The following is a 27,039-nucleotide window of genomic DNA, read 5'->3' as shown; positions in this document are numbered from 1 at the left end:
TTTTTTGACACACGAGAGTGCTACAAATCAAATCAAGATCGCCAACGTTTCACAAAATAGAAGAATTTATTGAAAAGCGCCAACCTTTGATTGGCGCTCACTCAAAGGTAGCGTGCGGTTGGTAATTTCCAGGGGTTCCCCGTCCTTGTCCATCAGCGCGTACTGGGACACTCTGAGGTGAGCTTCGGCACCGTAGACGCTCGAGAAGGATCCGCTGGCGGTGAACTGCAGCACTCCTCGTCCGACGCGCTTCAGTAGCGGATCCCGCAGGTTGCTCACGCGGTAAAAAAACAGGTACGCGCCCTTAACTTTCGTCTCAAAACAAACCGCAAACGAGCCCCCAACTCTGATGTCCGCTGTCCAGGGAATTTCCTGTAAGAAGAAGACATTATCTATTTTAGCCGCTGAGAGCTTCAGGAACGCAGGGCCAGGCTTATCATGATTCCGCTTTTTCTTTGGTGATTAGTCCCGGCATTCTTATTGACCAGTGCCGCAGTCCCACTAGATACGAAGTAATGTTAAGATTAACTCGAGGCTAGCTTCGCCAAGCTTTTAACAAGCAGTTGAAGATTATGTAAAGGACGAAGTTAGAAGCGAGTTTTTTTAATTTTTTATGGACCTAATTATTTAATAATTGTCCTACTTGAAGCGAAAACGGGACTTTTGGACAATCGCCACCATCCAATTCTTGCTAATGTTTCTTTGAGTCAAGTATAGGGTATTTAAGTGCCGAAACAACGAAGGGCATCTGGCTCCTCCCAACAAAGAATTGAAGGTTAATATCGACCACCTTCTTTCGTCGCGTAACCAAAAACACGGTTACACGGCGTATCATCCACGACAAGCCTCGGTCAGACTGCTGGCTTCTCGACCGGGGTTCAAACCCACCGACTGGGCAAAACATCTCTCAACTTTCAAATTACGGTCGTTTTTGCAGAAGTAATCTTACGGGGACTTCGAAACAATTTAATTATCTAGATTTTACTAAACACTAATGATACTGCATTTCTTATGTTTGATATACGTACCTACACATGTGGGCAAAATACTTTTAAAAATGTCTTAAAATATAAATTCAAAATGCTTCGGCAAAAAGCATGTCGAAATACAGATATGATCACACTTTTTTGAAAGGTAATTAAATGCAAGATACAAATACAGGTATTTGATTATCTTGATATACTTTTGCAAATGCATGCTGTTCCAATAGATAAAATTTTAGCCTTAAATATACCCCCAGGTAAAAAATAAGATTGCGCCAAATTAAAACAAAAAAATAGGTTTAAACATAGCAATTTCGATACACCTAAAGAGCGTAGCTCCAAATAAAATTTGTTCGTTGTCAGATGGGTGGATACGTCAGTAAACACAATGAACTATTCAGTATCAGTTTAGTATCAAAGGCTCATTAAAGCATTGAAGCCTCTTCAAACAACATATGTCGTTATGCGACGTCTGACAAACTAAATCCAGTAATTTTACCAATCCCGTTCATTTCTCGCTCTATTATTTCTGTCATTTCTGTTTATTATGAACAGTTATATATATATATATATTTTTTTTTCTGGATTTGAATTTTATTTGTAAGAGTGTCAAATACCGTTTTTGATTGCAAAGAACCGAGCCCAAAATTTTGTTTGGGACGTTTTTATTTACTAAATTTTTAATATTTAAATAAAAATTTCAAAAGCACTCCCCCAAATGTAAATACCAAATACAAAAAAAAATATATATATATATATATTTTAAACACGTATTTCAAATATTTATACTTGAAATACATCTCATCAGCAAATCAGTAGAGAAAACTTCGGATATAATAGATCAACCCTAATACCCTTAACTTGAGCAAAGAACAAGATTTGTAAGGTGTTCTTTTCTGGTCTTTTTGGTCGTACAGCAAATGTCATCCTAAGTCGCATTCCTCGTTTGGCATTTCCATGAATTGTTCTCGTCGTTATTCCAGGTGGACTTTGATGACTTACAAATTAATGTACCTTCGTTTGTCGAGAACCCGATAAAAGCATATGCGGCAGGTTAATAAACATGCGTTTTCTAAAGCTTGTGAATGTTTAGTAACAGCCGATATATAGGGCACGAAGCAGCTGCTGCACACCTCCCAATACAATCAGCTGGACACAACGTCAGCAATTCTTTTTTTTTTCAGGAGTCGGGGTTTAAGGTTAAGGTTTGCTTCCCTGACTCGTGCAGGAGACAGTACACTTTCGCTGCGTTACTTGTTTTCGAAACGGCCTCCCATGCTAAATATAAAACAAACGAACAACGTCGCTTGTTTACGCCTGTGGCCTGCTTTGTGCCACTCGTGTTTAGAAAACAAGTTTAAGCGAATCATGCACAGACCCCATGCGAACTGCGAGAAATGGGCGGATTTTGTGAAATAAATGTTCTCAGTTGTATATGTAAGACGCCCTTTTATGCTATCATTTGCATATAGAAACCTATAAATATTTTCAAAATGGGGGGCTGCACAGTACATGGCACTGTTCTTGCACCTCCCAGGTGTTTCTCTCTATTTCTCTCTATTTTTTTACTTGGTTGTCAGATTATTTATTATTCTAAATCCGCCACTAGGATCGATTGACCATATGTACTGAGAAAATGAGAATGGCACGGAGGGTCTTTAAGTTGTTCTGCCCCCAACGCGATCCTCTTTTGAAGACGTTTCGGCATCTCATGAACCTCAATGGCGCACGCGCGGCCAAGTCACTGCGGAGGGCGACGACATCTCTGCTGGGGATCATGGATCCGAAAGGGACGCCCTGCTGCTCTCAATCCGTCAGCGACTATAGTGAGATCTAGCAGAGGCGAGCGTAACCGGAGACTATCGACAACTATCGAAGTTTGTTCACTCACTCTGACAACATCGGTGACGACCCACTCGATCTTCGCGGACCTCAGCGGGGGCACATCGACGGCCTGCTTGACCGTGTACTTCTCGGTCTCGGTGTGAGATTCGCTGTTGAGCCTTGTCAGATCAAAATTTGTGGAAACGCTGGCGCTGATGCTGCCCGCAGATCCATTCAGTTTGGCCTCGACGGATAACTTAAAACCGCAGTTGAAGGCCTTCTTAGTGCTGTGCGTGTGGGTGGTGTTGTGCAGCGTGGACCTCTTCACTCTGGTCGTCGTTGAGGTGTCGGGCTGTTCGTTGTGGACCCAATTTGTGTAGATCACCTTCGGTTGGAGTGACTTGATCTTCGCCTCACCGAACTTGATGGGACCGGCCTGGACGACGATCTTGTTCCTGCGAGAGGGCACCGAGCCAGGTTTAAATAAGCTTGCCAGACGGCCTGGTGAGAACGTTCGATCGGAGTAAAAATTCAGGAGAGACTCCGCCTTGAAATATTCAAGTAAATCAGCTGTGAGGCATTTTCCTCAATGCAAAATTAAATATATATATATATATATATATATATATATATATATATACAGGGTGTTTCAGACAACGCAGGCCCAATCGCTCCTGCGAAAAGTACTCATCACAACGAAAAAAGGCTTGTGGCGTTTTGGTCCTGGGTCAGGGGCCCATTTAGGAAAATTATTAAAGCCCGGGAAAATTAAGTTGTTAATTATTTTTGCTTAATTAACTTTTTTAATATTGTGTTGAAGGCCATGGTTTACATTTGAAAATTGCTCAGCATCATCGAAAAACACTAAATCAATAAATTGCAGAACGATAGAAGGCACGCGAAGCATTTTACGGCTTTCTGAAAAACCGCACAAAATCGACAAGTTTTTAAGTTTTGTTTTCCTATCGGAGCGCATCTCAGCCCCGGAGGCACCGCGCCCCGTGGAGAGATAGTGGAACCAACCTCTGCTGCGCTGTCATCGCGTGACGCAGCAGAGGCTGGTAGCACTATCTCTCCACGGGGCGCAGTGCCGCCGGTGCTGAGATACGCTCCGGTAGCAAACCGAAACTTAAAAACCCGTCGATTTTGTGCGGTTTTTCAAAAACCCGTAAAATGCTTCGGGTGCCTTCTATCGTTCTGCAATTTGTTGATTCAGTGTTTTTCGATGATGCTGAGCAATTTCCTATTTTAAACCATGCCCTTAAACTCAATATTAAAAAGGTTAATTACGCAAAAATAATTTACAACTTAATTATCTTGAACTTTAATAATTTTCCTAAATGGGCCCCTGGTCCAGGACGAAAACGCCAGAAGCCTTTTTTCGTTGCGATGAGTAGTTTTCGCAGGAGCGATTTGGCCTGAGTTCTCTGAAGCACCCTATATATATATATATATATATATATATATATACACCTTAGTTTACTTCACCTAGATTATTTAACAATGGCCACCGGTTTCCGTACTGCGGAGGGTCTATCGAAGAAGTATTACCTTACTTCACCTGTATATATATATATATATATATATATATATATATATATATATTAGCACGAGCAAGAAAGAAACGTCTGGCAACATTTTTCTTTCAGATGGACAGCCACCTGGCGAGAGTTACGGAATTGCAGTTGGGAGCAAATTGGCTTAGAAGAGCGAAGGGCGGAGTCATACTTTTGGTTTATCAGTTTCCAGGCTAGGTGGGACAAGCTACCGCACGATACAAAGGGTAGAGTTGTTGGCATCCATCCAGCATCCAACACTGATTTGTATTGTAGTAGGCTGGACTGGGAATCGAGACTTGTCTTGCTGGGGTCAAGCGACAACACCGGCAGCCACCGCTTGACACCAGCTAATGCTTGGGACTCTACTGGAAAAACGGGAAACCTGAAATGTTTTGCCTTAGTTAACTTCCGTGAGAATGAAACTTTTGCAAATCGTTTAAGGGATTTAAGTGTTTACTTTAAATTCGGTCTGCGTGGTCTTAAATTAAGAACACTAATGTCTTAACAATTATACGCGCCGCGTAATGGTCACTGCCGAAGGAAAAATCCATCAATGTAACCCTGTTTGGCAGTCAATGTTTTCTAGTGGACCGCTGACTGTGCCTGACTGTACGTCAAGCATGTCTGATAGGCCAACAAGTTACTCTGACCGACAGTCAAACTCCAGTCACACTCCGCTTGTCGGCTTTCTGATGGTTTCCTGGTGGCAGTCGGCCGCCGCGAAATGCCATCAGGATGTCTTGGTGGCGATTCTGACTGTACATCGATTGTCTCTGACTGTACGTCAAAAAGCTTTGACGTGCAGACAGACGTACGGTCAAAGGACGTAAAGTTCGTTCGGATACCACTATTTCGTCAAATCTATGAATACGAAAAGTAATCTATGCACGAGAAAACGATTTCGGGACGTGAGCCCATAAAACCGCTGACGTTAGAGATATGACACGCAACCGACCGACAACCTTGATCAGAAGCCCGCCGAAGCGCCGAACACGACACTTCGCTTCGGCCGTAGAGACTTCGCCGAGCTTTCATGAACGATCGCTCTCGACTCGTTTTGTTTGCCCGCTTGCTCCAACCTGTCGATCCTGCCCGGGCTCTACAACGTCTTATGTTTTAGTAGAATTTCTACTCGACAAGACCCAGCCTGTTGTGAGTTCCGACGATGTAAGGGACTTTAGCGGTGTAGTTGAAGACGTCAAGGTGTACCAGGTCTACTGGGCCGGTGACGCGCGAACAAAAGGATCGTTCTACGACGCGAAAGTACTCTACATGGCAGGTGAGTAGAACTGAAGTACGGCGAGTGATGTACGAGTGCTTTGCATAACATGCTGACGGCTTAACTGCATTTGCAGCCGAAGCATCTCGTATAAAACGAATAGTCAAATCGAGTTTCCAAAGCGGTGGCATGGCTTAAGGTGCCCGACTTGTACGCAAGTGGTCGCGGGTTCGATGCGCGGTAATCCTGCTTTTTTTTTTCTTTTTTTTTAACATTTTGTTTTATCAAGGCATTTGGCGATATTTATGAGTGCGTATAGCTTTACTCTTATATAAATAATGCCCTTGTTGATGAAATTCACTTGGCGGTGGCAGTGAGACGTCATCTGATGGACCATCAGATGACGTCTGATGGTCCATCACGTTCCACCAAGGCTGCTGACTGGCAGTCAGTGTCCCAAATTACGTACCTTGATGGAATTTTCAATAGGGTGTCTGATTTGTCATAATTTAAACCCCGAGACACCGAAGAATGAAAATAACGGACAAGACGACACTAACATTCCAGATTTAGTGACGTCTTGACCGATATTTTATTTCCTCTCTCTCGTGGTTTAGATTATGATGTTTCTTAGCCTGCTCCCCTGAGCGTCTTCGCATCTTGCAAAGTCTGACTTGATTTTGTGGGTGCGTTTGCAACATTCGAATAAAGCCTAACAAACTTGTTCTTAGGAAAACACGGTGAGGGCGAAGAGGAGCTTGTGTAAGTTTACCATTTTGTTAAACCATATGAGACTGGGTGAAAGAATCTTGAAATAACCAAAGGAAGAAGAGACAGGGAATGAAGTCAGTCATTCCCTGTCTCTTCTACTTTTGGTTATTTCAAAATCATCTCACCCAGTCTGAGCTTAGGTATTTTAACAATTATTTTTCTGAAGGGAGTGGGTGCGAGTCCTTTCCATTTATGGAAAATAGGCGAAAGGGGCACAGAAGTTAATTTTTAGCTCGAATTTGACGATTAATTTGTTTGACGAGCGATCTAGCGGAGCCGTTTCAGGTAAAAAGATCAGTCCTGGGTGAATCCACCTTACAGGCGCAGACGCCTCATCCAACCCTAATGCATTCTTTCACTGACGTAAAACTAAAGTTCCGTGCTTTCGGATAAATCCCCAAAACTCAAAAGAACACGCGCCGGTAAAATTCTGGTTTATCCGATAAACTCCTAATATTTATATGCGGATGCCGGGAAAAAAATACAATATTTCACAATTAAGCTTGATCACCGCACAAGCTCAATTGTCCCGCGAAAATGGAACCACAGTTACCTTTCAAACCTCGGACCCTTATCGAAAGGGATCTAGCCGCTCATCTCGTCAACGTTCATTTGGGACAAGACAAAATGCACTGTTTTGGTTTCCAGTTTGGGCCATACTAATTGTGCTTTAGAGGAACGAGAGGTTGAGTTTTTGTGAGAGTGCCTGTTCTGGACCATAGAGGTTGCATAAAGTGGGGAAAAGGGGCGGTTGAAACTTCTCTATTACACTTTACACTACTCCACCTCGCGCGGCGGTGGGGTATAGGTTCAGGGTTGGGCGGAAATACACCAAAAGTATTTTGAAAGACAAATAGTTGGATATTTGGCAAAGTCACCTGAAATGCTGATACTGAAATAAATTTATAAACAGGTATTGCGATACGTATCGGAAATACATTAGAAAGAAATAAAATGCAATTGACAACACAAATACAAGAATATATTTTGCAGAGATGCAGGTACCGTAATATCCGGAGAGATGACCCACCTCTGAAAGACATCCCACGCCTTGTTTTAACTTAGTTTTCTTTTTCTTTTGTTTTAACTCGGAACGATAGTCCATTTTTAGTCATAGTGTTCAAATGAATGACGGTCTCGGCGTTTATGCGCCCAGTTGTTTGTGGCAGGATATGAGCAAACATTGCTGAATGGGAGGTTGAGTCGTCTTTGCTTCATTACCCCACGTCGCGATAACAAGTTGGAGCACATAGTCTAATTATTTTTAAAGCTTTTCTCGATTGCGCGCCGAAAGTTAGTCCATTCAATATTTTCAACTGATTTGCTCTTGTTCTTAGCTGAGCTACTTCTCGGTTTATCAGTACAGTCTAGATTTTGTCAAAAATATGCTTTCAGATGTGCTTATAATCCGTAGGACCCGTTGCATGCACCCCCTAGTGGATATGAGGAACAAAGAAAGAAACATGCTCTACATTAATTTGGGGATATTTGTTAATAAACAAACGAGTGCACACTGTAAACTTTCATCTTTTACTTTTTTGAGCTCAAAATAAATAAACGACGTATTGAAATATGCAACGAGAATCGAGATACATCCAACCCTGATGGTATCGCGATAACAGGAGTACGCTCAAAAATGTATTTCAATACAGAAATACAAAGTACTGGTGAAATATTGTATCGCAATGCGACAATATAATTGCAAAATGCATTCCTAAAATACCATAGCGATACATTTGTATCGCGATACTGCCCTACCCTGGGTAGGTTGGTAGAATAGCATGGGATTCGTACGACCTCCTCAGCGTATACCTTTAGGAATTAATTGATTTTAAAGTATCGACGTATATCGAAGCAACACTTGTGTCCAAAATTTGTTGCGGGACAAATTAGTATCGCCAATGGCAATACTAATTACAACTGAAGAAACATTATTTGACACAAGCGCGCTTTATATTTTATCCACACCCGGATATTATTTGCGTACTTATTTTTAATAGAAAGCACCGCGAAACTAAACTCCGAATTCCGGCAAATTGGGAATCAAACAAACGGAACAAACAAACTCAGGCAAACTCCAAATTTCCGTAAAAAACAGACTGAAAAGAAGTGAAAGCCGTTTACAACTCCCTGTAACGCCGAATTAGAGCGCAGCTCTTGAGGAGGAGTAGGGAAGTGTACTGGGGGGGATCAAGTGACCTTGGGTGGGGGTCACGTGACCTAGGGGGTCACGTGACAATGACGATGCTGATGACATCATCAGTAACGATGACGATGCGGATACCGATGACGTCATCGGTGATGATGACGATGACGATGCGGATGCCGGTAACGTCATCAGTGACGTCACTGATGACGTCATTAGCGATGATGACGATGACGATGCGGATGCCGGTGACGTCATCAGTGACGTCACTGATGGCGTCATCAGCGATGATGACGATGACGATGCGAATGCCGGTGATGTCATCAGTGACGATGACGATGACGATGCGGATGCCGGTGACGTCACTGATGACGTCATCAGTGATGATGACAATGACGATGCGGATGCCGGTGACGTCATCAGTGTTGATGACGATGACGATGCGGATGCCGGTGACGTCATCAGTGACGTCACTGATGACGTCATCAGCGATGATGACGATGACGATGCGGATGCCGGTGACGTCATCAGGGACGTCACTGATGACGTCATCAGCGATGATGACGATGACAATGCGAATGCCGGTGACGTCATCAGTGATGATGACGATGACGATGCGGATGCCGGTGACGTCATCAGTGACGTCACTGATGACGTCATCAGCGATGATGACGATGACGATGCGAATGCCGGTGACGTCATCACTGATGACGATGCGGATGCCGGTGACGTCATCAGTGATGATGACGATGCGGATGCCGGTGACGTCATCAGTGACGTAACTGATGACGTCATCAGCGATGATGACAATGACAATGCGAATGCCGGTGACGTCATCAGTGATGATGACGATGACGATGCGGATGCCGGTGACGTCATCAGTGACGTCACTGATGACGTCATCAGCGATGATGACAATGATGATGCGGATGCCGGTGACGTCATCAGTGATGATGACGATGACGATGCGGATGCCGGTGACGTTATCAGTGACGTCACTGATGACGTCATCGGGGGTCACGTGACCCCGGGGGTCACGTGACTTGGGGAGCCACGTGACTTTGGGTGTCACGTGACCTTGGGGTGACCTTGGGGAGTCACGTGACCCCCGGTGACCCTTGGGGAGGGGTCACGTGACCTTGGGATGACCTTGGGGGTCAAGTGACCTTGGGATGACCTTGGTTACGCCGACGCCGACGGCGACGGCGACGCCGCTCAAGCCGGGAACGGGCCCCTAAGAGCTGCGCTCTAAAAAAGCCCTCCAAATGTGAGAAAAAATAAACTCCAAAAACACGGAATCCCACGTATAACTAAGCCCGATATTCTCCCGCTGTAGCGGCAAGTCCATCTTTTGCGCTCCGCTTCTTCTCCGACTGTCGGCACCTTACGTCGAAAAGCCATCGCCTATCTTTACTCGAAGAGTGACACTGGCGATGTCAGTCTCCGAAAATAGCCGTTTTACTTCCATCTGCCGCTCAAACCCGTCATATGCATACCTTTAAAGATGAACGCAATGGACGCCAACTCCAGCCTCAGCCTTAAAGTCGGTTGTATTATGTTGCCAGTAAGCTAGGAACCTGCTGCGCGTGTTTGAGTGACGTAACGTGACATTACGGTTATGCGTGGAGGAGTGACGTGACGTCACATGACTTCATAACGTGACCCGTTACCATTACGTGACATGACACCGAGAGTCCACGCAACGGACGCCCCTTACGCCCTACATAATTTCGAGTGGGAGATGAGAGCCCGTAAGAGCTGTAAAAGGAATTCTATTGTGTCTATGAGCACACGTACGAAAGGGTTCTGCAGCGCGAGCTGGTCCGTTCACGCAGTGTCGCCCCCCAGTGAAAGAAAGTATAAGCGTCGAGGTGCTGAAACACGTAATTCCCTCAAGAAGTAGAGACGCACGTAAGGCTAAAAATGAAAATAAAATAAACGATCAAATGCACAGTAGACGTGTTGTGGACTTACGGATTCGTACTGACTTTGAACCACTTAAATTGCGAGTTGTTCCCGTACATGTCCCACCAGGACACCTTGACGCCGTGCTTCACCGACAGTGCGTCCACGTACTCTTGAATCTTTTCCTCGAGGTCGAATAGGAGGGGGTTGGTTGCCGCTGGTTGGGTGTGATGCAAAAAAACACATAAACAAAATAGATAAGTCAATGACATAAAGTATACAGGCTTGATCGGGCTGACAAATGCCAATAATGTAAACGACTTATTCTTCGCGGGCGCAATATTTCGCGTTTTAGGTCCAAGCTCAAATTTCGGAATAATTCGCGGGTTCTAATTTTCGCGACGCGGTGGGATCTAAATATAGATTTTAATGTGTTTACATTTTACCGGAAACGCTCGCGGGACCTATTTTCCCCGGATTCTTGGTGATTCCCGACATTCGCGAAAATTAGGCCCTCGCAAAAATGAAGTCGTTTACAGTGTATATTTGATTACCTACTTATTCGTTTTTTTACATCTTTCTTTTGACTTGTTTTTACTTTAATATCCTATTTTGATCCTATATTTCCCTCATTACTTAATAATTTCATTAATGATTTATTTTTAATTTAGTTTTGTATTATTTACTAATTTTTATACCTATTTGATTTGTCTCTATTTTTTATTTCATGATGTATTTGTTTATTTTGGTTGTTTTAGACATTCTATTTGTATCTGCTAATTAATTTTATATTCTATTTATTATTTTCGATCAAGGCCTGTCCCAGGCGCCGGCACTTTCGCATTGAAATGAAAAAAATCATTGACCCATCCTTTTTTTTAGCCCCCCACTGGGCTACTATATATAGTAGCCCAGTGCGGTAAACGACGTTAAAATAGCGACCGAGGTCTTTAACCAAGGCAAGTAACATGTCCCGACGGCCTAGGTGTAGCATTCTATAAAGACTTGAAGAATAAGATCGCTCCATTTTTATGTGATGTTTTTAACGGACCTATGAACTTAACGTTTTTTCGCCATCTTTTTTGACGTCAGACACTGTCCCAATCCTTAAAACGAAGAGCGCCTTCCTAATAAATGTTGGTTAGAAGATGTTCATAAAAAAAATTAAAGCCGTTTACAACTTCCTGCAACGCCGAATCGGAGCGCAGCTCTTGAGGAGGAGTGAAGGGTACTGAGGGGAAGGTATACCCCTCCTCCCTCCTCCTCCCTCGTGATCCTGCCTGCTACTCCTCCCCTCCTCCTCCTCTCTCCTCCCCCTCCTCCTCCACCTCCCTCCTACTGCTGGGGGGGTCACGTGACCTTACGGTTACGCCGACGGCGACGCCGACGCCGACGCCGACAGCGACGAAGACAGCGACGCTGACAGCGACGCCGACAGCGACGCCGACGCCGCTCAAGCCGGAAACGGGCGCCTAAGAGCTGCGCTCTAAAATTCAGAAGCCACTATTTTTGGTTGTCTATGAATAGTAATAGCTAGCATTCGTCATAGGTACCTCCTTTTGTTACGAAGCCATGGAGAGCGACAAGGAAGACATCGAGGACGACGTCCTAGAGGACGGCATTGATGGCCAATTCGTCTGGGCCCGCATCGCACCGGTGCAGCGCGGTTCGTGGTACACGGAAGGCTAGAAGGGAGAGGGGAGCTTCATTCTCTCCCCGCCAGTTTTCCTTGTACTAAAGTGGAAAGAGTTTACTGCACTGGACGGGTGCGGAGTGCCCCAGACGAATAGGCCATAAGAATGACGTCTAAGACGACCTCAAGGACGACGTCTAGAACGACGTCGAGGAAGACGTCTAGGACGACCTCAAGGACAAGCTCTGGGGCCTAGAGCCTTAGAGGTTGCCCTGGAGGCAACTTCTGGGGCAGTTCAGGATCCCGCTAAATTTAGCGAGGGAACTGCCTTGGTGCATAGGTCACGCCAAGTCAATTTTTTCGCTTAACTTAGCGAAAATCTGTATTGACTCCCTCCCCGTCTACTACATTGAAGACTAAAAAATCAACGATGACTAGCTTAATAATGCTAACGCATTAAACACACTGACTAGAAGTCGACAGTTAGTAATGACAGAACCTGCCATTCGCTACCAAACGTGTGGAACAAAAAGGAGAACTCTCTTCAGAAACATTTAAAAAGCGCAGAGCGTGCTGGACCGTTGCGACGTAATAAATACGGGCGCAAATTTAAAACTCGAAACGCTTTCGATTGGGTAGCCCATGATGTTCTTTTATAGGTTTTCGACCAATTAAAGGTCGGCTCTCTTATACATGCAGGAGTCCTCTACAGGGCGACGGTGGTTGATTGACCAACCTTATGGTCAATAAGTCGGTTTGAAAACGTATAAAAGACTAAAGGGGACGCTTAAGACATTCCAACAAGCAGCGCGCATTCCTACAAGCAGCGCGCCACGTCTTCTTTTTTTTTCACACAGGGCTCTGGCGGTGAAATCACGCTCCCCCACTGCCACGGCCCACTGCGCAGGGGCAGCAAACCCCGCGGGCTCCACGGCTTTCGTGACGATGCATCTGCGTTGCTGTGCTTTTCTTTAAGTTTTTATTTCTGAGGCGCGTCCGCTTTCACCTCGAGCGGCCCCTCGGCTACCCTGACGAAGCATCTGCGTTGCTCTGCTTGTCACCAATGAGAATTTAACTGCCGTTTCGCTAGACAATGGGAATTCAACTGCCGGTTCGCTGCTGCAGACGGTTACAGACAACGCCGGCTTCGTTCCATGGTACAGTTAATGCTTTCGCATTAAAAGTCAAGGTTCCATGCGTCAGGGTTCCCTCCTTCCACCCCTACATTCTTGTATTTATATAGTCTTTTTTGTTTTAGCATCCTTAGAAAAAATGCCACCAGTGGTTCAAAAGTTCATTCTTCCAATTTACCCATATTAGCTTGCGGGAAAGGCATTGATTGCTACGTTCTGTGTAAATCAAAAACGCATCGATGAAATGGTGAACACCTTTATATGTTTGTGCTCTTTTAGTGGAAACGCTGTCAATAGGGACACATCTTTCTGCCTTTGACACGGTAATGGGCATTCAACACCATGCGTTTCTGAAAATTAATAGAGATTATCGAGTTATGTATAATATATGGGGGTTTCACTTGAGAATTACGCGGACAGCGAACCCTACTGCCGTGTACAGGCCGCAGAGCTCCGCGAGAAAGCAGAGAATATCAAAGCTTGGGATTTGTCGATCTTCGTCCTTGCCACATACAATTTGTTTTTAGAGCCCAGCTCCTAGGCGCCCGCTTCCGCGTACAGCGGCGTCGTCGTCGGCGTAACCGCCCCGCTGAATTTAGCGGGAAACTGAATTGGCGTTGATGTCACGTGACGTCAATTTTCCCGCTAAATCTAGCGAAGAAACTGAATTTGTTCATGGGTGACGGGACACGAAGTCATGGGACCTCATTTTCTCCGCTAAATTTAGTGGGGAAACTGAATTGGTGTTGAGGTCATGTGACGTCATTTTCACGGCTAAATTTAGTGGGGGAACTGTTTCCAGCTAAATTTAGCAGGGAAACTGTGGGAAGAGGGAAGGGTATGCAAGAGGACGACGGCAGGGTACGGAAGAGGAGGGGAGGGTACAGAAGTAGAGGAGGGACGTGGAGGAGGGGATGAGCTAGGATAGAAGAGGAGGAGGAGAGGAGGATGAGAAGGAGAGGAGGAGGAGAAGAGGGTACGTAGAGACGAGGAGGGGCATACCCTCCCCTCCGCACCCTTCTCTCCTCCTCCTCCTCAAGGTCTGCGCTCTAATTCCGCATTACAGAGATTTGTAAACGCGTCTTTCATTTTTTCTTAACAAATTGTGGTACGTGCTACAAGTTTTTCACTGTTCAGAAGTAAATGTGCACATATTTCATCGCGTTATTTTTCGCTTTAATTTGGAGCTCGACATAAGAGCGTTGTACAAGCCGTATGACCATGTTTCGCCGCGTCTTCGACGGCGGACTATAGGACTGTCACATTTATTTTTGCACCAAATAGTGAAGTGTTTTCTTTTTTTGCGACACCACTGATCCTTTTTTATGCATCGTTTCATGTGTGAGATTAAGTAGCACTTGCCCGAGATCCTTGTTCCCTCGTCAATTGAGCCTGGTTGTGTTCAGGGTTTTATGAAAGAAGTTGTTGCCTAATGTCCATTTTTGACAACTCGGTGCTCCTCTGAATAACTAAGCCACGCATGACGCAGAAACCTGTATAGATATCTTTTCGATGTGGTTTTTCCCATTCCTTTGTATAGAGCCGTGTATTCTGCAGGCTGAGACTAAGACGTCTTATAGCGGGTTAAAAGCCCACGGGTTCCGCCGGGTGTTAAGACATTATTTTCTTTTAATTATACACCGGTACAACAGGGAACTGTAGTAGACCGTTCCCGTAGCCCGCTAAGCACCCGGATAGCGCTCCCTAATCCGCCACATGACCTTGAACTATGCAGAGAAGGCTGGCAGCGCGCATGCGCAGCTGCGACGTTTTCTTCGGGGATACCGTAGCGGAGGAGAAAAACGATCTACTACAATTCCCTATTAACAGTAGAGACGGGGATAGCGGCTAAGGGGTGTTCGTCCCATGGGTGACCACTGTTTTTTATGCTAAAAAAACTGAAAATATCGAGCACGTTTTTCTGGACCGCGTCTTCCTATCGGACGTCTCCCAACGCACTTTGAAAAAGGACTTTCTGTGAAGAGGGCACAGGGTCAGCTACCTTCCTGTCTAAAATGAAGACGGAGTACCCTTTAATATGTTTATGTTACTGGGCCTGCACAGTGTTTGGGAGTCTCGGGTGGCTACGCGCCATGCCGATATTAATGCACGCGAGGCTAGTGAACACTTCCGCGGAAGCTTGGATGTCTTGCTAGATGAAGTACATAAGGCAGAGGAGTGCGTACCAGAGTGGATTCCATATGTGAAACCCCTATTGGCAATTAAAAGGTCTTAAGCGCCTGCTGCCGTACGAAAGCAGGTTACTTATCATTCTCTTTATCATTGTCAACCCCTTAAATTGTTAAACTGCTCACTTGTATACCTCGTCCTGCCCTAAATCGGTAATACAAAGGAATTCCCAGGACACCTAACCACTTCTTATGAGTTGTGAATGCGAAAGCATGCATGTCGTTCTTCCGCACCCACAGTTCGTCTGCGCTGTACTGGCGTGGACGTCCACGTTTTGCTAGCGCCGAAGTTGCGGCCGCCGACGATATAGTAGATGCCTTACACGCCGCGATGTTCTTCGGCGCCGAAAGGAGCAAAAGCAGCCGCAGAAGGGAATACATAGACTAGGAAAAAAGGCGCCGGGTCGGGATCGTCCAGTTATACTCAAGGTTGTGGAAGTCATGGAAAAGGTGACTATTTTGAAAACCCGCTTTAAGCTTAAGGTACACGAATGCGCATTACCGATGACTTTTCTAAAAGGGTTGAAGAAATAAGAAAAGAAAACCCATGGCACCCTACCGCAGAAAAGAAGCGACAATGTGCCAAAGTCAAGTTGGTATTTGAGAAGATAAGGCTCAGTAATGCTTTCTAAGCTTGGAACGAAATTCAAAATGAGAGGTACAAGTCTGATGTTCTCCCAGGAGCTGATAATGAGTGACTGAAACGAAGTAATACTTTTTGCTTTAACGTTATGGTTATAAACGTCGGCAGTATTTTGAGCAAGACAGTGGAATTTGAAATTACCTTCTTAGAGCACGAACTTGAAATTTCCGAAATTACGAAATCCTAAGATATTTGAGACTGAGGTCACGTCGCCAAGTTATACAATAGTACGGAGGGACCGAGGAGTAAGGGTGGCGGCGTTGCAATTATTGTTAAAAATATCTGTCATTTTTTATCCTTTGTGATGTGAGTGATGTTGAAGCGTTGTGGATTAAGATTAAGCTGAATGCCCGTAAAGTTCACATTGGAGGCATATATCGACCTCCCCGCTCGTCGGTTATATACTAGATAAACTATAAAAAAATTTTATGGGTCTAAAGTTTACTCACGAAGGTAATATAATGGTTTTATAATTATAATTTAGCAGGAATTGACTGGATTACAATCCTCGTGGAGCAATTGAAGCAGCTAGTTGCGAACAATTATTAGAACTCGCATTTTGCTACAATCTAACTCAAGCCGTAACATATTACACAAAAATACGTACCAAATTTTGTTCCCAAGCGGTTGGAATCTTTTTTTTTTTAATTAGGAAACTGAAGAGGGTATATCTCACCTCAAAATGACACACCTGTGCATAAATAGGAGTCCCTGCACTTCTCGCAATCATGCATTGAAAGACGGTTTTGAATATAAGGGCCCTTGATAATAGTGATAATAATAATAACATCGTTATTTCCCATTTACAAAGGTGGAGGCCGAGAAAAAAAGTCGCGCGAGACGGCTTGACGAGCTCTCGGCTTCCGAATCGCATTCTATAGCAGTGATAATTCCAGAGAGAACTAAAAAACGCGCGCGCACACCAAAAGGATGAATCGGCTACAACAAAATGGCACAACAACGCACGCAACTTTCATGTTGATCGTATCTAACTGAACATCAACGAAAATAAAACAATTAAGCAGTTTTAGGTAATCTGTAGGATAACATTTCTTTTCCTAGGTTTCATAGGCAAGTATACATATTCCAGTATTCAGGGTTGCGAAATTGATAATTGGGAACGCGTTGGATTAAACGAGACAGTTCAATTATGTAAGTAAGGTTACTGAACAATTCATGTTTATACTTTGCAGAAAGCCTATTTCATACATGTTGTAGATATGAATATATTATACATTCTGAACAGGTTTTCTGTATGCGGGCCGAACGGCACATTAGTAATTGTACGTAACATTCGTTTTTGGAGTAAATGTGTTATCTTTAGATCTGTTGCCGTGGTAGTACCCCAAATCAGGTGGAAGTCATTTAAATGAGCAGAAAAAAAAAATAGAGATTTATATAGTAATATTTTAACTGACTTCGGAAATATATATCGCTTCCGATATATCAGACCTACACTAGCATGGAGTTCCTGAAAAAAAAATTTAAAATCATACGTCGAGTGGCTATCCAAATATCCTACTTTAATTTTCCAATCATCTGTAAATAATTGTTATTTTCTAAGCTCATGGAACCTGCAAAAACGATACCGGCGCACAAAAGTGGGAGTGCTTCAGACTCATCAGCACGTGAGCTAAGTTACTTGAACATATCTTAAACACCTAATGTCTCATCTTGAATTTGTTTCAGCTGTTCTTCTGAATGGCTTCCGTATATAACTTTCCGCAACGACCCAGCTGATCTAAATTGTTCACGACTTCCCACAGACTATATATCTCCGTGGTCAAACTGATATAGTGATTTTAGACTTCGCGAAAGCGTTTGATAAAGTGCCAGATTCAAACGTGATACTAAAGATCAAATAAAATTTTAAAAATCCAGTCGTCATTCAATGGTTTTCGACTTTCCTTTCATTTCGCGAACAGTATGTGAAAGTTGGATTCTGTGAATCTAGCCTTCCAAAAGTGGCTTAGGTGTACCCCAGGGGAATGTCTTGGGTCCCTTCTATTATTTATTCTTATAAATGATTTTCACAACGTTATTTCAGTAAGAATACAGCTATTCGCTGACGATTGTAATATTTAAAATAAATTAGAAACAACGGATGACAAGGTCCAGCTAAATTACAATCTACAAAGAATAAAAAAATGATGTGGCCAAATGCAGATGGTGCTGAACCCGATAAAATCGGTCTGTTTGTCTATAACTAAACAAAATATTTTGCATTATTATAATAGCATAGATGCTAGGGTGCTTAACAGGGTCAAGTAATATAAATACTTAGATTCAACTTTTACTCCTGATCGACGACGAAATACCCATTTGATGGCGCTTTCAAAAAGGCTGGCAAAATATTCTGGTTTTTGCGGCGAAACTTAACTAGTTCAACAACTGAAATAAAAAAAAAACTTGTTTATAAAACTTTCGTTCCACCTATTATTGAATATTACAATATCTTATGGGACCTTCGTACCATACAAATTCCTCTAAACTGGAGAAATTTCAGAGACGAGCCGACCGTTTCGTCTTTAACGAATATCACCGCATTGACTCGCCTATTAAAATATAGAAACTTGCTAACCTTCAATCACTTGAATTTAGAACTAAGCTTGATGGGTTAATACTTATTTTCTAAACTATTTGTAATCACGTTAAAATGAATAAATCCGTCTACTTTGAAATCCGCTCAAGCAAATCATCAGGGCATCGCCATGCATATTCGTTCCAAACCCATATATTCGTAATGACTGTTGTAAATTCAGTTTCTTACCTTGAGCAATAAAAGGGTGGAGTGTTTTACCCGCTAAAGCTGTGTCAGGTACATCTTCCAGTGAATTTTTAAAATGCGTTGAAAATATTGTTTGATGGCATCAGTGATATTTTCTTTTTGAGTCTGAAAATAAAGATCTGTTGTTCTCTTTATATTTTTTCTCCGATTTTTTTTTGGCCTTCTGATTTATGCTTCGCTTATTCATGGCATTATGTTGGTCTTTTTTTACAGCGAAGTTGTATAAGACTCGTTGGTCGGGTTTTTTTTTTTTCGTGTCCGTCGACAGAACAGCGGTCGACAAAAGAGTCCACAGAAAACCACCGAGCGCTCCTTATCGCCGTTCGCGCGCGCCTTACCTCCTATCATGTTGTTTTGGCGCTTGTTTAAATAAGAAAAACCAAAAAACAAATGCTAAAACCCCGTGACAGATGTTAAGTACCTTGAGCTTTGGGCATGCGTTTCTCAATCACATTGCGGTTGCATAAGCTGCCATGGCAACGGCAGAGTACGAAGGCTGTCATATAGAACAATGTTTCGGGTGCAGTGCATTTACCTTTCTTTCGTCAATCATTCGGTATAGACCCTTTTTCTGTTTACAAACATGAAATGCCCCTTGCGTCCCAAGCGACTTCCGGACGCAGGGTCTTTGCAAGCCTGTCGAGCTTGTTTGGGTCACCAGAGCTAGAGAGCAGAAATGCTACACGGACAACAAAGTTGGAGATTTAACGAGGGCCTTCGGCTGTTCAATATTACATTTTTGGAATAGGCAAGTTAGTTTACAAGAATATTGAAATCATTTAACAGATCTCGCACTTCTTCGTTTTTCTTTTTTTTTTTCGTTCATATGAAGAATAGGTGGTTAAACGTTTCATATACATTTCAAGCAGCAGTGTTAAGGTGGCCTTTGATGATTCGTTTTATAAACCGGAAGTTCTCTGGGACGTCAAAGAGTGGAGCACCACCTGGTGGGGGTCGTCATAAAACGTGTCTGGAGTGCAGTGGGCAATCGTTGCAGGTGATGCCACAACTTCGCTGTCCAACCGCCTTCACTCGGGAGTTGGAACTTTAATTCCTTTATTGGGCAACTTTTTGAGTTATATATTTATTTATTTATGTTAGCGTATTTTACGTTGTGATGTCTATACCACTAATAGCCCTTACGGGCTGACAGTATGAATGTGTGAAATAAAATAAAATGAAGTCGACTAATATAACTAGCTTTCATGAGACGATAATGAGCTAAGAAATCATTTTTGTATTTTATTCAACTAAGCTAAATAAAGCCACCATTTCTCTCTAAATACAGCCGTTTTCACCAATTGGCCTCGCGATATCTCGGAAATGGCGAACATAAAAGGCATTTTAAAAATCTGAGAGTTCACTTTCCTGCAGAACATGTAGCGTCACGCCGAGCAATAGTAGGGCATCCGCGAGTTACAAAACTTAAAATACAATACACAATTTAAAAAAAAATGCAATGTGCGCCAGGGAAATTAGCCTAACGACCTGAGAGAAGACGAGAAACAGAAGAGTTTCCACGCGAGCATCGACGCCAACCACAGCAACCTCGGCATGCGACTCCAACGAGCTGCTTCAGCGACCCGTGACGTCAAAACGCCCCAGAGGAACGTGACCCTTGGTCGGGTTTTTTATTCGACCAGTGACGTCGAATACTTCAAGAAGCGCATGACAAACGATAAGCTTGTCGTTTCGTGTTGCGTCTGTGACCGACCATGGTTTTAATCTGATGTGTCAACGGCACGTCCAGAATGCTTCAAAATGCTTGCTCGAGAGTTCCCTAGTGAAGACGCCACGAGCTTTGTTCTTTGCTCGGTATCCGAGTCGACGCTCAATTGAGATAAGATCCCGCACCTCTCCCAGAGCAACGGCTTTTAGTATCCACACATGCCCAACTTGCCCCCGCTAAACGACCTTAGAAAAATGCTCATCTCACCGCCATTCCAGTTTGTAAAGATCCGACGGCTATAGTCCAGGGTGGTGGACGAACAATGTATCGCAAATTTCCCCGTAAATTTATCGATTCCAGAAACGTTCTTGGTTTACCCCCAACAACGTTGAACAATAAAAAAAGGTCAACGTTAGACCGTTCAAATTAAGCATTAGATTACAATAGCACCAGTAGTCCTAAACCAAAAACATTTCACGTAGAAACGCAATTGTTGGACAGTTTGCGATACATTCCTCTGCTGTCTCGCTTCGCAACTTGACCGTGCTTTCCCCCCTCCCCCACACCAAGAAAGAAATTCAAGAAAAGTCAGTTTGTGGATGATTCTATGCGCATTCTGTAGCTACCAAGAATATAGATCTACAACAACAAAAAAAAAAAAAAAAGGAGGAAGGGAGGGGAGCTCATTCATTTAAAAGTTTCTCTGCTGCCATTCAAAGTGCTAGGGTTTGGAAGATGGCCGTAAAGGCTGGCTCACACATTTGCAACGGTTGCGCTCGCATGCAATCGAAACGAGAAAAGCGACCAAAACACCGTGACTCGTGGATTGCTTCGCGAAGCTACCTCGTGCGTCGCTTGCCATGCTGCATCCGGCGAACGCTTGTCCCGCTGACTGTGTCGTTGCGGTCGTTTTGGTTACGTGCGAACGCAACCGATCCAAATGTTTCAACCATCCTTAAAGGGGCACTGACACCCCAAAGGTCGTATTTATTTTTATTGTCTAAAACGATGCAAGTTGCAGTCATAGACACGCAAAAAAAAAAACGCATCGCGAAAAAAAATTTTCCCGCGCGCGCGCGCCTTTTATTTTTGGCGTTTGATTTTCCCGCCTCTCGCCTCCTCGCTTCTTTTGATCGGTGACGTCAAAAATCAGGAAATTTAGAAGCTTTGTGGGCGACATCTCTATAACATTTAATTACGGCAATCGTAAAACATGTTTTTTAACGCAATTGCGAACGCACTACGGCCCTTCTTTTTGAAATACCAAAAATCGGGAGTTCGTTGTGGTGCCGTCTCCTGGATTTGTATCCTCCAACGGAAAACAGGCGACACCGCTCAAAACCGGTCCGCCGTAACGCCGCCGCTCACTCCTTTCCTCCTCGCTTTGGGTCGCCATGGCAACAGCAGGGAGTGGTGAAAGAAAGTCGACTCTCAGGTCTCCGCGATTTTTGACGTCAAGGCACCGGCGCCGATCGCGCGGGAACTTCGAATTCGGCATTTGGAAATTGTTTTTTTTACTTCACAAATACTGAACTCCCAAATTTCAAATTTTGAGGGTAATGTCCCGGCATCGTTTTCAATCGTTTCGGATAATAAAAAAAATATGATTTTGATGTGTCAGTGCCCCTTTAAAGGGGTACTCCACAGATTTTTTTTAGGTACCTCAACTAACTATATTCTCTGACTCCCCGGCCTTTACCCCTTCCGGTGTGCTATTTAGTATCGCGAGATTCATAATAATTATTGTGAAATAGGCAACTGAAAATGATGCAAAAACTAACATTCAAATATACCCGCACTTTTCACTGCCGTGACGTCAGTGCCAGGCAGGCTTGCCAATCGGGCGAGCAGTCTAAAAAAATAGAATATGCCGATCGTTTGTTCCGTGCTGGAGCGCGGGTACTGGAGCGAGCTTCCAAAGCATTCGTTTGACACCATGAAACTGCTTGGAATCAGTTGAGAACAAATTCTACAGTCCAAAGAGTGAACCCCTGCCTCCCATTGACGTCACTTTTTCGTTGTTGCCAGTAGAGACTTTCAGTTTGAAAAACACGGTGAGGACCAAAACTGAATTCAATAACTTCGCGAAAAATATTTACTTTGACCTAATATTTGGGATACTACTTTAACGATGTCTGATTTTGAGTTTAGCGAAATTTCAAGCAAATTGAGACAATGAAAAAAACCTGCGGAGTTGACGGTAACCCAAAGAACTCAAATGTGGTGAAGCATGCAGTACAGATGTATCTTCAATACACAGGAGTCGTTATTGGGAAGCGAAAGGGGGCCAGGAAAGTTTTCCTCTGGGGGGAGTTCCTCTACGTAGTTGATCTATTAACACGTTGCTCGGGGCCAACCGATTGTATTACAAAGTATTAGCCTCGTCGGTGATCAGATAAATCTGCTTTTCTAATTTAGTTTACTCCTAGACAAGTAAAGTAGTCTTAACTTGAGGAGGGTAATCACAAGAATACTTTATATTCAGAAAAAGCAAGCTAAGTTTCGTTGCAAAGGAATCGTATACTGCACACACGGGGAAAACTTGTATTGCTCATTCTTCGGCGTATGCTGGACAAACGTACCCCCAGTAAAAATAATATATTACACTAAAAGTATAATACTTTTGTTATACTAAACTGTACACAAGGTATATAGATTACTGATAGATAATAAATGAAACGTATCATACTTTTGTGCGTAATTACCAAGGAATCATCTGTTCGCGAGCGCATAAAATGAACAGATATATGAATGAAATAATATATTATAAAATTGGTTGTCTAACCTAGTAGCCAGACGATATAGACGCGCGAACCGCACCCATAAATTACGAAGTACACAATCCAGATAATAAGACTATACAAAAAATATACCTTCTTCTCTCAAAGAAGTACACACATTAGTACGCTTTTACTGCATTGCTTTTTACCATTAGGTGAGAAACACCTTCCACCGTTCATCTCTCGCATATTAGCAGTATGATGTTCTCTGGTACCAATAACCCGAAAGCCCGCCATTCTGATTACGCACTCGGATAACGGTCATGCTCAGACCATCGCCCTGCCTGCAATTGCCAAGACGCAACGGCTGATGTGTTTATCAGACAACGTTGTCGGTCCTTAACCTTGTGTCTAACTTCCCTAGCATTTTCTCTCGTCGGCGAGCAATTCAGTGAACCACAACACCACTTAGCTACAAGATATCAACGAGTGTAATATACCTACAATCGCCTTCTGCGCTGCCACCTTGGTCTATAGACAAAGATGAAACGCATTCTGGGCATGAAGAGTAGCTCTCTCCTGCGTAATACCAAACGACGCGAGTGCGCCAACAGCTCCCAACATTTCCATAATTGCCCGAATGATAAGGCCTGGAAAGCTGTGCATTATGTGCGACAATTTAAATATATTCGAAAACATGGCACCTCATGACAGCGCTATAAAACGAACTTCTGCAAGTTCAGTACTTCCGCTCACATGAAGACTTAAACCCGCACCACGCAGTAGTCATTGCAAGGATCAATGTTGCTGCAAGCCCACTCGTCAATGAAGCCGATCTCCGACTCCGCGTCGGGCGCTTTCGTCCCTCCTGCCGCCCAAGCGCTCTAGAACGAAGCATGAATGCCACCCACCCCAAGGCTTACTTTGCAAGGTCTCCTCCGAACCTTCGTACAATTCAGCCATTTCGCATTGCCAGCTTGGTGTCTGTCCCATGCACTTTCTCCCCCCCCCCCCCCTTTCTTCACCCCTGGTTCCTCCATTGAACTCCAAAGGAATATTTATTTTAATAATGCCAATATAATAGTGGTTGCTTTTGCTCGTGCTCACGTGCAACCATATGCCTGGATATGACAGTTATGCCACGAAATAAACATCCCCTAAAGAAAAAATTCGAGTAATGTTTGCATATTGTATTAAGAATATAAAGTGTGTAAATATCGAATAAAAATTAACGTCATTTTTTGTTCTAGGGATAAATATTTTGAATTCTGTCCCCTAAGATAGAAACGAAAAACGTTGACAACTCCCTGTAACGCCGAATTAGAGCGCACCTCTTGGGGAGGAGGACGGGAGGCTACAGGGGGGACGGTATGGCCCTCTGACTCATCCTCATCTACTCCTCCCGTGCTCCTCACCTCCTCCCCCTCTTCTCCTCGTCCTCCCTCCTCATCCTCCCTCCTTCTTCCCGCGCGGTGCATTATGGGACGTTTGCCATAATGCACCGCGCGGTTACACCGACGGCGACGGCGACGCCGATGCGTTACGCCGGCGCGTTAAGGTTACGTCGACAGCGACGCCGCTCAAGCCGAAAGCGGGCGCCTAAGAGCTTCGCTCTAAAAGCTTTTTGGGGTCAACTATTATGTAGTCACATACCTGTCTGATCCAGGCACTTTCTTTTCTTTTATTTTTTTTAAGGGAGAGGGGGGTGGGGGAGTTGCTTTGCTTTAAGAGTGATTCGGAAGGAAGCTTCTACTTCGTGTTCGACGTCAGAAAATATAGCGACATATTTCTGAATCGGTCCTAAGTCTAAATATGCCTCGTGACGTATTTATGGCAATAATTATTTTTTTTCTATATTGCTTACGTGGCGACCTACTTGCGCTATCCCGGCACTTCCAAAAAAGGTCTAGGGAATTCGCCTTCCCTTCGAGAGTCTAGGTCCTAACCCTGTGAGCGGAGAGAGCTCAAAACATTGACTTATTTTCTTAGATTGACTTCTCCTTTTTCCTTCTTTATCGTCGTAGTTTTGGAGAAAAAATGCTAACATATTTTTTCTTCCAGAAAACCGACATTCCACTTCTGACTTTTATGAACGCACTGCCCACGAGGTGACGAGACATGGATTTATCTGCTTACCGACGCCCTGAAGCACCTGCAGGGGAAAAGTAAGAGAGAAAAAATCAGACGCACTTATACAACAATAAGATAAGTATATGCTTTTAAAGAAATCAGAACTCTATATTTCCTGGACTGCCATTAGTTAACCTTCAATTTACCCCAAACTCCTACTTTAGGCGAACAAAGTGAACGCAAATTAATCTGCCCTACGAGTACGTGGTCAGAGATTCCAGGAAATCTTCACAGACCATTTAATATTGTATTGTCTCTTCAAGTAAAGGCAAAAGGTCTATCGATTCGTTATCGGGTCGATAAAAAAAACAGGAACGGAAGCACTGAAACCTGATAAGTAATAATGCCGCGTGCGGTGCAGTTGGGAACTCACGCGGTGACGGTTGCCACGCGGGGGCTCGAAGTTCAAACCCCGCTTGGTTCAGCTTCAATTTTCTTTGTTTTTTTAACTTTGCTCTTTTGAATAGTTCCAGCTCATACTCGGCTGCCATCGTGTGTTCTGGTTTAGAACTTTCCTTAACATAGAGCTAGAACCAAAGCAGCCGTAAAGCGCTGCTTCGGGACAGTCGTCCTTTCGTCGCCGACGTAGAATGTAAGGTTGTTTTTTGTTTTAGTTTCAGGCCCAAGTTCTCCTCATTAAGCCTTCATTATCAGTTCCATAATTATGTGCTGATTTTATTCGTGAGCATATTCATTCCGTGTAAAATAACTCCGTGAGAACTGGCGCTTTAAGATGCATTTATTGTATAATCTCGGTGTATTACTGAATCGGATTTTCAATTTTAATGGACATTTTGCAGAAATAACGATTAGAATGTAAATAGATTTGGTACTTTCTTTCTCTCTCTTTTTCCTTTTCTTCTGGTTCAGCAGAGAGGGAAAATGGTTCCTTTGTATCGTCTTCGGTACCCGGGACAACACATATGATGTGGAAACAGCTAAGTTGGGAGTGCCGTATCTCGGTCACACCGGTTCAATAGCTAACAGGTTGTACCTGATGTTTTGCCTGTCGAACGGGTGGGAGAGGCCTTAAGGCCCGTTCACACTCTTGCAACCGAGTACGACCGAGAGAGACCAAACCGGTTTTTAAGCCTCTTGCGATCTCTTAGGACCAGCTCCGCTCAGCGCATCCGGTCTCAAGAAGTCTTTCTCGGTCGTACTCGGTTGCAAGAGTGTGAACGCGCCTTTACGCGTGCGCTGTTTTCTACAGTCGGTGACAGCGTTCGCTCTTCCAAAGGGGACAAAGGTGCGAGGAGCTTACACTTCACTCTTAACCAGTCATCGACTATAGCCACCAAGTCTCGAACCAACTCGCTTGTCTAGGTGCCAGCAATATATTTGGAAAAAAATGGATTAAAGCATCGTTCACAGCATCCATCGTAGTTCGCTTAGAAACGTGTAAGTCTATCGGCAGTCAGACTGATCAACGGCGCGGTCTGTGTTTTCTCATGGCGGATTTTGTTTTCGAGGGTAGCAGCAAAACAGTTATTTGCCGCCGCTAACCCTCATCTACATCTCTTTCCGAGAAACGCGTAGCGTCCGTTAGCTTGTCCGGGAAAGTATTCCCGTGTATTTTTTTTTTTTATTTTATACACAGTATGAGAAGACAAGATAGGGAGAAGTCAAACTTACGATTTGTGACGCGCAGCATATTGCCAGAAGAAGCATGTAGGGAGTCATTTCTGATGGCTGGCAGTAGGAGATACGTGCATTAATTGGGTGGAAAA

The 27,039-nt window shown here is 43.8% G+C and overlaps 1 protein-coding gene across 1 annotated transcript; it reads right to left on the bottom strand.

Moving 5' to 3' along the window:
* Positions 1-47: 47 nt before the first annotated feature.
* Positions 48-27,039, bottom strand: LOC8041917. Its single transcript, XM_029994280.3, has 5 exons — positions 26,945-27,039; positions 25,319-25,334; positions 10,477-10,624; positions 2,875-3,262; positions 48-372 (listed from the first exon to the last, which is right to left on the bottom strand). The coding sequence occupies exons 1-5, from the start codon at positions 26,990-26,992 to the stop codon at positions 67-69; spliced, it is 906 nt and encodes a 301-aa protein (XP_029850140.3). The 5' UTR covers positions 26,993-27,039; the 3' UTR covers positions 48-66.

The sequence above is a fragment of the Ixodes scapularis genome, unplaced genomic scaffold, assembly GCF_016920785.2.
Source record: "Ixodes scapularis isolate PalLabHiFi unplaced genomic scaffold, ASM1692078v2 PGA_scaffold3__209_contigs__length_174095766, whole genome shotgun sequence".
In the NCBI taxonomy this organism is placed as follows: Eukaryota; Metazoa; Arthropoda; class Arachnida; order Ixodida; family Ixodidae; genus Ixodes; species Ixodes scapularis.
Note: the sequence above shows the minus strand (reverse complement) of the source record. Positions and strands in the feature narration are given on the sequence as shown.

Bases quoted from the DNA above. Each gene is read 5' to 3' on its own strand.
- LOC8041917 (XM_029994280.3), bottom strand. From the start codon at position 26,992: ATGACTCCCTACATGCTTCTTCTGGCAATATGCTGCGCGTCACAAATC. The intron at 3,263-10,476 runs GTAAGTCCACAA...GCCCTCTCGCAG, and splicing joins TTCAAAGTCAGTACGAATCC to GAACAAGATCGTCGTCCAGG. The intron at 373-2,874 runs GTGAGTGAACAA...TTCTTCTTACAG, and splicing joins TCGTCACCGATGTTGTCAGA to GAAATTCCCTGGACAGCGGA.